Here is a 12,958-nt window from a genome sequence, read left to right as displayed (position 1 = left end):
CTTTTATGCCACAACATTCCTTAGTAGCTTATTTAGAAAAACAAAATGAAAATCACCAAGTGCCCTTTTACTTTCCCGTCCCTGAATCCCTGACTCCTTATTGGTCAGCTCATTTTTTTTCTTCCCTTTTCCTTTAACATTCTAGACTACATGGGCATGTGTACACACACCTTCCTCCTTCCAATAGGCAATGTATTTTCATTGCTCCTAGAATTGTATTATTAAACTGCCCATTTTACCCCTGAGGGTATTATACCCCCACCAGACTTTCAACTTAGTTGTTTTTTGTTTTCAGGGCCCTGGAATGGCAAGAAAGTTTTCTGCACCTGGACAGCTTTGCATCTCCATGACCTCAAACCTGGGTGGCTCTGCCCCCATCTCTGCAGCATCAGCTACCTCTCTAGGTCACTTCACCAAGTCTATGTGCCCCCCACAGCAGTACGGTTTTCCAGCTGCCCCATTTGGCACTCAGTGGAGTGGGACGGGTGGCCCAGCACCACAGCCACTTGGCCAGTTCCAGCCTGTAGGAACTGCTTCCCTACAGAATTTCAACATCAGCAATTTGCAGAAATCCATCAGCAACCCCCCAGGTTCCAACCTGCGGACCACTTAGTGAGACCTAGAGACATTAATTGAGTAGATCTGGGGGCAGGAGATGGAATGCTGAAGGGAGGGTGGGGGGATGGGGAAGTAGCCTATATACTAACTACTAGTGCTGCATTTAACTGGTTATTTCTTGCCAGAAGGGAATGTTTGTAATACCGCTTTGAGCCCTCAGAATGGAGACTCTCCCTCCTTCTCCATTTATTGGAATGGGACAAGGAGAGAGCAACTTTCTTGTGAAGGGGCTGCTTCAGTCTATGCTTTCCTATTTATCTATACCCACCAGTGAGGCCTAGGGCTAGAAGAGAATCTTGTTATCAAGAAGCTACAAGAGAGCTCATTGTAAAGCCAGAGCCCATTTGTATCTGCAAGTGGGTACAGCTCTTAATTGTGGTACAAGCCCCAAATCCCTTACTCCCTCAAGAATTCAAACCATCAAACAATATAGGGTTCTCTCCTACTCTGCCCCCATCCCTGTTTCCCCCCCCCTCCTCTTTTAGAACCCAGTGAAAAACACCAGGGGACTGGGGTTGCAACCCTTTCTTATAATAGGTCATTAGTGCTTTAAGCAAAAGATAATAGCAGCTTTGACTGCAGCATTAGCAATTAGGAAAAAAAAAATACGTTCCCTGCGGACATGTAACTTTGCCATCAGTTTTGATGTGGAAACACTGTGATATATAAATGTTGTTGGACAACAGTAGTTTTAAGAGTAAAATATGAAAGGTTTAAAAAGTTCACACACAAAAAAAGCTAGCTCTGTCCTTTACTTATTGAGACACTTTAACTTTTTCCTTTGTACTTCCATTGTATTAGATAAATAAATGTGAATGTAAAATTGTATAAATTACTGTACTTGAATACTTCTGTTCTCCCAGTATTGCTTGCTGGATATTTTAGTGCCTTGGACTTCTATTGCTTCTGCCATTAGCATCGACTTACCAGATCCCAGATCAACAAAGGGCATGTGGAAAGAACATTTAAGTCCATGTGACCCCAGCAGTGGATATGCCAAATGGAAATTGAAAAGAGTATTTTTTTTTTTAAATCATTCAACAATTTTGTCTAAAGCAGGTGTAAGATAAGTAAGATGGGAAGTTGACATCAGTGGTTGAAAGCAGAAAGTTCTGTTTCAGGAATAGTGAGGGAGGGGTGTTACATCAAAGTTGCACAATATAAAAGATTAAGGAAGGTGTGAGCTAAAAAAGAAAAAGAAAGGTTAATTAAAGGGGAAACACGCTTGTTTCGAAGATACCTGATGCCTGGCCAGATTGTCGTAATTCTTACTTATTTGAGCTGGGCTTGAACAGATGAGACCTGGAAGAAATTAAACATAAGGAGAAGGGGATGGGTAGCTCGTTTTTTAAGGTGGGAAGAGTGGCAGATGGAAAAAGTTGCTCCAAGAAAAAACATTTGGACAGCTCTCTTCATGCACCTACACCTTGCATTTCTCAGCTTGGGGTACTCTTATATTCTATGGAAAGCGGACCTACTTCTGACTTAATAAGCATTGTAGGAAAGAATGCTTTATTTCTGTTTTCTCTATGATGATGTCCAAATGGTTGCAAGATCATAATCTGTCGTGCCACCTATATTTCTACATTTATAACTAATATTCTCACATTGTTCATTTACATACTCCCCCTTCATAACTGCAACCACCCAGTATTATTTAATGCTATGCCTAGTTGTAATGGGCAGTTCTGTTACTTTCAGAACTTTCCAGAAATAAATACTGTTCTAATTGGCTATGTTGGGGATATTCTCAGAAGATGGGGAAAGAAACTAGGACTTTTTCTTGGGTGCTGCTTCTCTTGACTTAGTTGGGACATACCATATTTCCAACCTTTCACCCACCTCAATGGCACATCCCAGGAGTCTCCATGATAGGAAGAGCCTGGTGGCTATCCAGACCTTTTTTGTTCCATTTTGGCCCTGGTTCTATTTCTTTATTAAGTTGGCCTAGGCCCCAGAGATACCAATGAGAGCTAAAGGTTTCAGGGAGGTAGAAATGAAAAGGGCAGAAGTTCCAAGCCCTGCTGCAGAAGTGCTGACTTATTTTTCTGTTTAATTCTTGGGAAGAGGTAAGAGTGAGAGAAAGATGGTGCGGAGTAAATGGGAAATGGACCTCTTGAAGTGAATGAAATGATACTTCTACCAGAGGAATGAGGGTGCCAAATGCAGCACATTGTTTTGTTATTTTTGGTTTAGCAATTTTGAGTTCTTTTCACTTATACACAAAAATAAGAACTGGTTTTATTTACTGTTGATTTTTCCCCCTCCTGTGGATGAAATAACTGAAGCCTAGAGGAATAAACTAGTGCTACTGAACTGTTTAAATTATTTTTGTTAATAGTACCCTTCAAGTATCTTTTTCCATATTAAAAAGAACTTTCTGAACTATAAATGTTTTCCTTACATTATTTAACAATGTACACTGTTTAAAAAAACAAACTGAATTCAAACCTTGGGGGTTTCTCAGCAGCCGTTAATTGTACATTTTGCACTAACTCTGGGTGTTGCGCTTCTTGTAAGATTGCGCTTTGTGCTTCAGTTTGTTACCTTTGTAGACTTATTTAATGAAACCATTCAAATAAACCAAACTTGCTTTTGTTGAGCTGTGGGGTTTCATTTCCAGGAAGTGCCTTTTTCATGTTCTCATTGGCTCTGTTGTGCAGTTTACAACTGGATTCCCATCCCTCTGGAACTTCAGCAGTGATGTTGCCCTCAACTAAGATGCTGCAAGGAAAGTGGACTTTTTCTGAGGAAGACATTAAGGATCTCACAAAGATGAATACACCAAATCCACGCAACAGCAATAAGGCTTTTTAGAAGACAGGCAAATTCAGGCAGGCAGGCACTGTCTCTTCATCTTCTAAAGGAACAGGAAAGGTCAGCAGCTGTCCAGTACTTTCAAGACTCACTTGCCTCACATTGGGGGACCATTATCAGTGGTCTGGGATCCAAAAAGTAAGAAGTCACTACTTCAAGATTAGGCCCAGAATGCACTTTAAAAAGTAAACTGCAAATGCATTATTTTGGGAAAACAATCATGAAACATCTAAATACTGTGAAAAATAAATTTTATTTTAAAGTGGATTACATCTCACATTTTTACGAACAGCTACTAGTATTAAGTAAATTTGCTTTCTTGATCATTTCTACTCCCTACTTTTACGTCAAGTCTCTTGCCTAGTCCAAAATACCGCTATTCTGCTCCCCTTATTGTGAATTAGCATCCGCATATCAGAAAATTCAGCCTTTGGTTCTTTGAAATTGGCTTATTTCACTTAGCATGATCACAGTTCCTTCCATCCATTCATTCATTCTTCATGACTAATACCCCATGTGTGTATGTACTACTTTCTTTATCCATTGAAGGACTCCCAGGTTGGTTCCATAGTTTAGCTATTGTGAATTGAACACCAATTTGCAGTCCCTCTAACAATGTATGAGAGTGCCTTTTTCCCCCACATCCTTGCCAACATTTGTTGTTGCTTGTGTTCAATCAAATGATTGCCATTCTGACTAGAGTGAGATGAAATCTCTGAAGTTTTGATTTGCATTTCCCTAAATACTAGAGATGTTGAACATTTTTTCATTTATTTGTTGATCGATTGTATTTCTTCTGTGAAGTGTCTATTCAGTTCCTTTGCCCATTTATTGATTGATCGTGTTATTTGTTTGGTGTTAAGTTTCTTGAGCTCTTTATATATCCTGGAGATTAATGCTCTGAGGTGCATGTACCTTGATCTTCGATCATTATTTCTTTGATTAGTAAAGAATGTTGGTCTTAAAAGGATGCAGAATTGTGCTGTCATGAACCCACAACTGAGAGATTTTATAGTATTCCCTCTTACCCATAATTTTGCTTTCCAAGATTTTTAGATTAAACATCAGTCTAAATAATGTGATAAAATCATATGCTTTCCCACCCAGGTCATGAATCATACCTTTATCCAATATATCCATGCTATATGTGTTATCTATGCATTAGTTATTCTTCTTAGTTATTAGATCAACTTGGGCATTGTTGCCATGCTTATATCGAAGTTCAAGTAACCCTTATTTAATGTCCACAAAGTGTAAGAACAGGGATGCCTGCAATTTGGATATGTTATATATAGAGAGAAGCATGAAAGTACTTTTGGAGCATGGCCTCTACATTGCTGTATATTGAGGGCAGGTAGACATTATCGAGTCCTAAAATGTCTACCTTTATTAATATTAAATAGCTTAGGAGTAAAGAGGAAAAAGCCTGAGGAGTCAAAAGACGGATATTTCATCTGTCCTTGACCTCCCTACTGTAGCATGTGACAAGATTTTTCAAAGTGCTCAGCTTTCTCTGCAGTAGGCTTAACAGTCAAGTCTTCTGAAAAGGTTCAAAATGAATCAAGGTAATCCTTGGAAATCAAGTTCATTCCCCAGGAATGACGAATAATTTCAAGACCAAAAAGCAGTTTTCCAAAGTCCCTTTGTGACAGTCCAAGTAGGTCCTGAGTCATTTAAGATGGATCCAATTTCCTTTTCTTCATGTCCTGGCTCTTCCTATGAGATTCAGAGTTTCCTGTGGAAGATACAATGGCTTAAATACAGCTGCCATGTTTTTTAAAAATAAGGACTAGATAGAGGATAATTCTAGATTATATTAGTTAATGTTCCTAGTTCAGACTAAGAGCTCAAGAATGAAAACTACTGTTATGGGGAGTAGATCCCTTTGTTAATCCCTAGGCCAAGCAGACCTACTTTTAGAAGGAAAAGCTCTAAATGCAGTCATGTCTAAGGCTAAAAAGGGTAGCATCTGAAATCAGAAGCCCAAGAAAATGTTCTGGCTCTTAAACCCACTGTTTTCTTCCCATTTGCACTGCTTATTTACTGCCTTGGAATGATTCCATCCAATTTCTTAAAATGAAATATCATCCTTTAAAATTTAAAGAATTAAGCCCAGGATCTCCCTTTAAGTTTGTACCTAAACACATCTCACTGCTACGTGTTACATGCTGGTTAGTGCTGTAAGTCTCTGGGTGCCAGAGTCCAGATTTTTCTTGTGGCTTCTGGTGAAGATCGCTGTGTAGCATCCTGTCCTGATTGTTCAGGACTCGGGTGGCAGAGGTCTGGGGTGGATCTGGTCTAGATAAGGGCTTGACAATGTCCTCTAAATCTGGAGTCAGATCCCACATTTCAAGGTTGTCTTCAAGGTTCTCTAATGAAAATCACAGAAAAGCAAATTGTCAGCTACGAGTGTCTTCACAGAAAGCACTGGGAAAAGTGGTCACAAGAAATTCCAGGTCTTAAGTACCCAATAACAAAATTCACAATTTTTCTCTTCTTTGCCCTGAAAAGTATACTGAAGCTTCCCTTTGTTGGGACAACAGAAGAGCTAAACATATCTATGAAGTCAGAGCCCCTTAGTCTACCTGAAGGCCTCTTTACATTTTTCTAAAACTTCATATAGGTTAAAAAACAGACAAAAGTGAAGCCCCCACACACACTTTTTTGGGGGGTACTAGGGATTGAACCCAGGGACACTTTACACTGAGTAACATCCTTAAGCCTTAAGTTACTGAGGGCCTCACTAAGTTTCTGAGCCTGGTCTCCAACTTGCAATCCTCCTGCCTCAGCAAGTCTCTGAGATTACAAACGAGTGCCACCACACCCAGCCAAAAATTAGGACTTTTATGCTTCTTTTAATATGTATTCTGTGACTACCAAAAGTATGCACCACAGTAACTTACAAACATTCCTTGGGTACTTACTAATTCTTATGTCATTTACCTGCAAGGACAACTTTCTCCTTGAGTGGCCCTGTGTCAGTTATAGGGGTGCTGTGCGTCAAAGGGCGGGCAGGAAGTGCTGCTAGAGTTCACACAGGAGAGAAAGAACAAGTCAGACATAGACTGATTAAGTGGAATTAGAGATCAGATCAACTCCCCTCTGTTTAGAGGGAGCCATCTCAGAAATGCAAAGCTGCCTGAGGCTACAAAGGCTCAGCTGGTAAAGGAACTCAACTTCCTGAGTCCCTGTCCTTGGAGATCTGTACTGTTATATCCTCCTCACCAAAGTGGGACAAGCAAAAGCTAGTGTGTTCTTTAACAGAAAAAATAGGAGGGTGGCTGGAGTTGTAGCTCAGTGGCAGAGGACTTGACTACTTGCACTGGGTTTGATCCTCAGCACCACATAAAAATTAATGGATATTGTGTCCATCTACAACTAAAATGTATATTTCTTATACACACACACACACACACACATATATATACACACACACATATACATACATATGGCTAATTTTTTAAAAATAGAAGGATTTTTAGAAGCCATCCAGGCTGAGGTTCTTGTTGACTGATAATTTTGGGGAAAGCCCTGGAGTCCACCTTCCTCCACCACAACCCACCTGAGAGCACCTGCAATGGTCAGAAGCACCTCTGGAATAACTCATTACTTAGGATAGGCCAAGGACAGTTTCTTTTTCTTTTTTCTTTTTTTTTGGGGGGGTGCTGGGGATTGAACCCAGGGCCTTGTGCATCTGAGGCAAGCACTGTACCAACTGAGCTATATCCCCAGCCCTGTGAATAAAAGCTGAGGAGGGTGAAACAACCAAAACACAAAGTACATCCTCTGAATCCTCATCATTTGTGGGGAAAACTGGCAAAAATTCAGTTGGTCTGGGACATGCCCGCACTTTCTTTCCACTCTCTGGGCTGTCCCCAACTCTCCCCGCCAAAAAATGTCTTACTACTCCCACTGAACCTGCACTCTGAAATAAGCTAAAGTTCACTGGCAGATAACCTGCCAAAAGCTCCCATTATCTTCAAACCCAATTTGCCTTACACTCACAGCCATTTAGGAAAAAAAATAAGGCTTTCTAATCCAGAGACAAAGTATCTGAAGCCAAAAAAAATTCTTTCCCCTGAAATTATGAATTCCACATTATGGCAAGGCCTATTTACTTCCCCCCCAAAAAACCACTGTCTTAAGAAACAGCAAAGTACATGGGAGATTTCCCCATCTTAATTTACTGGACTCATCTATCCTGTGAGTTCTGATAAAGGCCCTCGTGGAACCTGGCCTGGAGCTAACCACCTTGTTACTGGCCTCTTCAGAATCAGATCATCCTGTCCCCTAGACTTCTTCCTTCAGAGCACACCCAGGCCACTGCTGCCAGCCCTCACACACCCTCACTCCTCTTCTCAACCTCTCGAGCAGGCATCTGAGCACGTGGCTGCTTCTCCATTTGCTCCCGGAACTGCCGCTGTAGCTGCTGCTGCCGGAGCTTCCGCTGGTATGTGGCATCACTCTCGGAGGTGCAGGGTGTCGGGCTTCTGCATCTGAAGATCAAGAAGGTAGTTAACCAAATTACTAACAAATACACAGGTCTTCAGGAGGCACACAAACCAACTTGCTGCTTCTGAAAGCAGAAATGGCAGCAACCTTAGCCACAGAGAGGGCAGAAGAGGAAAAGGACAGAATCTGGGTTCCTACCGGGAACTGCTGGCCTTGTCCCCCTGCAGCACAATGTGGGGATCATCCAAGTGGCTTGGTCTGCATGGAGAGGTCACCTTCTGTGGTTCTGAAGGTCCCACAGCCCTATTCAGTAGACAGCTGTTATATCTTGCCTGTTCCACAGATGGTTCAAAATCTTGTCTCTTTGCTTTAGTTAAATCCACTTCATGAGGCAACTAACAAGGGGAGAAAGGAGAAAAAAAAATTTGCTCAAATTGCTTACCCGTTTCTCTTCCATGCTTCATAGCCTAGGACTCCCAGAAAACAGCATTTGCCAGTCACCTATCCATCATTCTTCCTAGGTCCTAAAAGGCTGAGAAAAAAGATCCACAACTTCCAAGTCATTTTGTTTTCAGACAGGGTCTTGCTGTTGCCCAGTCTGGCCTCAAACTGCTGGGCTCAAGCCATCCTCCTGCCTTAGCTGCGACCACAGTTCACTCTTCCACATGTCACAACCACATGTGGAAGAGTGAACAATTTTACTTTTTATTTTATAATTTTCTATATTAATGATCTTTTTATAAAAAAGAACCCTTCTTTGTTTTTGACTCAGGGCAACAGTCTGTATAATCTAATTTGAATCTCTCCTTGACAGCTGACCTGTCTTATGCTGTCCCTTTGTCCATTTTTTCAGAGAAGTGATGACACATAGTCTTTGAGGAGACCTGTATCTTCTCAGCCCTCCCAACCAGCAGTGCTCCCTACAAATACAATATTCATCACTAAAGAAGTTGAAGGTATGATGTAGTACAACTAAAACATTTTGGTACTGGGGATTGAATCCGGGTGTACTTAACCACTGAGCCACATCCCCACCCTTTCTATTTTTTATTTTTGAGACAGGTGACGTTGGCCTAGAACTTCCAAACCTCCTGCCTCAGCCTCTTGAGTCTCTGGGATTATAGACATGTACCACCATCCCCAGTGAGAACATATCTTTCAATTCATAAAATTGATGCTGATGAATTATTATTTGAATACAAGAAATTAAAATGACTATATTTTAATAATTATAACACGAAAATGAAAATTATAGTTTGGATTTCTTATCTACATTTTTAACCTGAGAAGGTTAAAAAGACAGCAATGCCAGGCACGGTGGCACACGCCTATAATCCCAGCATCTTGGAAGGCTGAGATAGGAGGATGGAGAGTTCAAAGCCAGCCTCAGCAATTTACCAAGGCCAAGCAACTCAGTGAGACCCTGTCTCTAAATAAAATACAAAATAGGGCTGGGGATGTGGCTCAGTCGTTAAGTGGCCCTGAGTTCAATCCTAAGTACCAAAAAAAAAAAAAAAAAGACAGCATGAAATTTAATGTTAAGGGAGATAAAATATATTTAATATGTCTAAATGTTTATTTTTTAGGTGTTTCAATTATCTACTTAAACTTTTATTTATAAGTCACAATAATTCAAGTTGCTGTTTAAAAGGAAAAAAAAGCTAAAAAAAAAAAAAGGGAAAAAGACTAGCAATACCAAGTAATGTTCAGGTTATGAAACAATTAGAGCTCTTAATAACGCTATGTGGAAGTGCAAATTCATACAATCATACTGGAAAAGTAGAAGAACCTATTAAAACTAAGTATCTTCTGAACTAGTAAGTCCTAAGCAAAATGAGTACAATTGAGTTCCAGTAGACACACACAAGAGTGCTAAAAGGAGCTCTATTCAAAATAGCCAAAAGCTACAAAAAACCCACATGTCCATTAAAGACAGAATGGAAAAACAAATTATCATATATTCTTACAATAGAAAATTATACATCAATGAAATGCTGCATGCACCATGAATGAATCTCACAGAATGCAGGAAAGCCAGATAGAAGAGTTCTGACAATATGATTACAGAGAGTACCTAACAATCAAACAAATCTATTAAAAGTGGTTCTCCATGGCAGGCCGGGGATGTAGCTCAGTAGTACAGAGCTTGCCTAGCATATGTGAGGTCCTGGGTTCCTCCCCAGCACTGCCAAAAGACACCAAAAACAAACAAACAAACAAAACAACAGTGGCTTTCCTTGGTAGTGACTGCAAGGAATAAAAATGAGACTTCTCCAATACTAGTCATGTTGTGTCCTGATCCAGAGGCTGTTACGTGGATGTGTTTGGTTTTAAAATCCATCAAGTTGAACACCGATATTATGTGCACTTGTCTCCATGTAATGTATACTTTTTAATACTTCAATCCATTCTTTAAGAAATATAAAATTCAAAACCAGGAAAAAATATAAGTCTGGAAGACAGAGAAGTCAAGACAGTGGTTACTACTAAAAAGATAAAGGTTAAGTTGTGACAAGGGTGTATATAAATGGCTTCTGGAGAGCTAGTACAGTTCTTTTTCTGGGAGGTAAGAAGCTGTGTTCCTTTAGGAAAATTCATCAAGTTGTGCTAATATGATTTGTTCAGTTGTCTGTATATTGCACCTCATTTTAAAAATTCATTAAAAACAGAAGAAATATAAGTGGCATTGACAAGATGACAGAGTGGGAGCCCTTTTTCTCCCATAGAGAAACCTAACAATATGTGGACCAGAATACCTTAGTGAGAACTTTAGAGCTAGTGGAGAAGCCACACCACCTACACCAATAAAAGTGTGACGGCATTCCAGCAAGAGGGGTAAGATCATGTGCTGCGTGATGCACACTCATCCAGCCACTATCCCACCCTGAGCAGAGTGGTACAGCTGGGAGGAAACCTCTCCTGCTAGGGAGCTTCCGTCAGGATGGAAAACGAAGAATGGACCACATATCCAGTATTCTGGTTTGTCTGTGAGCTGCCTGAGGCACCATTTTCTATCCTGTTACCCAGAGCACTAATAGACTTATGCAGCAGAATTTGGAAGGGACTAAAACAGGTAGACACCATAACATTTTAGAGCTGCAAGCAGATATCATGAGGGGCAAAAGATATGAAAGCTCTGAAAAATCCCAGAACCCCTGGCCAGCCCCTGTGGTAAAGGTCTTGTCTTCCACCCCACAAGCCAGGACATAAACACTGGAAAGGTGGATGGTTTTTCAAATACTTGGATCTCAAAAAAGATCACAAGACATATAGAAGCAAGGAAACAAAACCCAATCAAAGAAACAAAATAAAACTCCAGAAACCCCAAAGTTCTCTAGCAACTCCAGGAAATCCATCACAGATCACCAGTCAGTTTTTATACATCTATAATCATAGCAATATTATTCACAATAGCCAAGAAGTAGAAGTAGACCAAATGCCCATCGACAGATGGTGGATAAATGAAACATGGAAATATACACATACAATAGAATATCATTCAGCTTTGAAAAAGAAGAAAATTCTGATGCCTGCTACCATATGGATAAATATTGAGGCATTAATACTAAGTGAAATAAGCCAATCACTAAAAAATAAAAACTGTATGTGACTCCTCTTATGTGAAGTATCCATAAGAGTCAAACTCAGAGACAGAAAGTAGAATGGCAGCCAGGTGCAGTGGCTTTATTCCCAGCAGCTCAGGAGGCTGAGGCAGGAGGATCACAAGTTCAAAGGCAGCCTCAGCAGCTTTGCAAGGCCCTCTCTCAAAATTTCAAGAAATTAAAAAAGAGCCAGGGATATAGTTCAGTGGTTGATTGCCCCTACAGAGGTTGATGCCCCTGGGGGGTTATTTCATGGGAACAGAGTTTCTGTTTTTCAAGATGAAAAACTACAGAGATCAGTTTCACAACAATGTGAATAAACTTAACACTACTCAACTGTATACTAAAAATGGTTAAGATGGTAAATTTTATGTGCTTTTATGCCACAATAAAAAAGTAAATTGTAGACTAATATCTTTTGTAAACAATACAAAAATCCTTAACAAAATATTGCATCTAATGTTTAAAAATGATTTTAAAAATAGATTATGGAGTTCTGACAGAGGCCAACTGACCTCTACTAGGGGCTCCAGGGAATGTTGGTCTGGTGACAGCATGGCAGGGACCACAGGGCAGACAAGGCCACAGAGAAAGCAGCGATTCGCCACCAAGCAAGGAAGAACACCCCAAAGGTTAACTCATTGAGGCTCTTGAGTGACTCCAGGGATCCTGCAATGCAGATCCCCTACTCCTAAGGCAGATGATAGATACTTAGAGAAAGAATGGAGACCTGGGGTTGGGGTTGTGGCTCAGTGGTAGAGCGCTTGCCTAGCATGTGTAAGGCACTGGGTTCAATTCTCAGCACCGCATAAAAATAAATAAAATACAGGTACTGTGTCCAACTACAACTAAAAAATAATCTTTTTTTTTTTTTTTTAAAGAGAGAGTGAGAGAGGAGAGAGAGAGAGAGAGAGAGAGAGAGAGAGAGAGAGAGAGAGAATTTTTAATATTTATTTTTCAGTTCTTGGCGGACACAACATCTTTGTTGGTATGTGGTGCTGAGGATCGAACCCGGGTCACACGCATGCCAGGCGAGCGCGCTACCACTTGAGCCACATCCCCAGCCCTAAAAAATAATCTTAAAAAAATAAAAAGGAAAAAAAAAGCCTGGGGTTGTGGGCAGAGGTAGAGCGCTCACCTAGCATTCGTGAGGCACTGGGTTCAAAACTCAACACCACATAAAAATAAAATGGAGATATTGTGTCCACCTATAACTAAAACATAATTTTTTTTTAAAAAAAAGGACCATCAACAACTAATAAAAATATTTTTTAAAAAAAAGGAGATCTGCACCTTAAACACACCAGAGCTAAGGGAAAGAAAGAAGGCTGAGCTTCTCTGGGAAGTGACAATGGGCAGAAAAGAACTATGTGCTCATTCTAAGGACTCAGACCATTCCCACCACAGTTCTCTTTACGTGAGACAGGTAATGGAAATTCTCTTGACCTCAATTTCTTCACCTATAAAAT

The 12,958-nt window shown here is 40.3% G+C and overlaps 2 protein-coding genes across 47 annotated transcripts in view; one reads left to right on the top strand and one right to left on the bottom strand.

Moving 5' to 3' along the window:
• The window catches only part of Wnk1 (WNK lysine deficient protein kinase 1), a 134,403-nt gene extending 131,183 nt beyond the window's left edge, over window positions 1-3,220 (top strand). For all 28 annotated transcript variants that reach the window (XM_040281208.2, XM_021732150.3, XM_005333974.4 and 25 more), the window contains one exon: window positions 296-3,220. In XM_040281208.2, the coding sequence (XP_040137142.2) occupies window positions 296-613 (318 nt within the window). In that variant the 3' untranslated portion in view covers window positions 614-3,220. The remainder of the gene's footprint in view (window positions 1-295) is intronic.
• Window positions 3,221-3,669: 449 nt separating this feature from the next.
• Rad52 (RAD52 DNA repair protein) overlaps window positions 3,670-12,958 on the bottom strand; it is a 29,015-nt gene continuing 19,726 nt past the window's right edge. For 15 of the 19 annotated variants that reach the window (XM_040281185.2, XM_078015509.1, XM_078015502.1 and 12 more), the window contains 5 exons: window positions 8,086-8,282; window positions 7,780-7,931; window positions 6,379-6,459; window positions 5,573-5,806; window positions 3,670-5,170 (listed from right to left, as the gene is read on the bottom strand). In XM_040281185.2, coding sequence (XP_040137119.1) covers window positions 5,109-5,170; window positions 5,573-5,806; window positions 6,379-6,459; window positions 7,780-7,931; window positions 8,086-8,282 — 726 coding nt within the window. In that variant the 3' untranslated portion in view covers window positions 3,670-5,108. Of the gene's footprint in view, window positions 5,171-5,572; window positions 5,807-6,378; window positions 6,460-7,779; window positions 7,932-8,085; window positions 8,283-12,958 lie in introns of those variants that run through there. The other 4 variants (XM_040281178.2, XM_078015508.1, XM_078015507.1 and 1 more) reach the window with 4 other exon arrangements.

The sequence above is a fragment of the Ictidomys tridecemlineatus genome, chromosome 6 (assembly GCF_052094955.1).
Source record: "Ictidomys tridecemlineatus isolate mIctTri1 chromosome 6, mIctTri1.hap1, whole genome shotgun sequence".
Classification (NCBI taxonomy): domain Eukaryota; kingdom Metazoa; phylum Chordata; class Mammalia; order Rodentia; family Sciuridae; genus Ictidomys; species Ictidomys tridecemlineatus.
The sequence above is the reverse complement of the archived record's forward strand: the minus strand, read 5'-3'. Positions and strand labels throughout refer to the sequence as shown.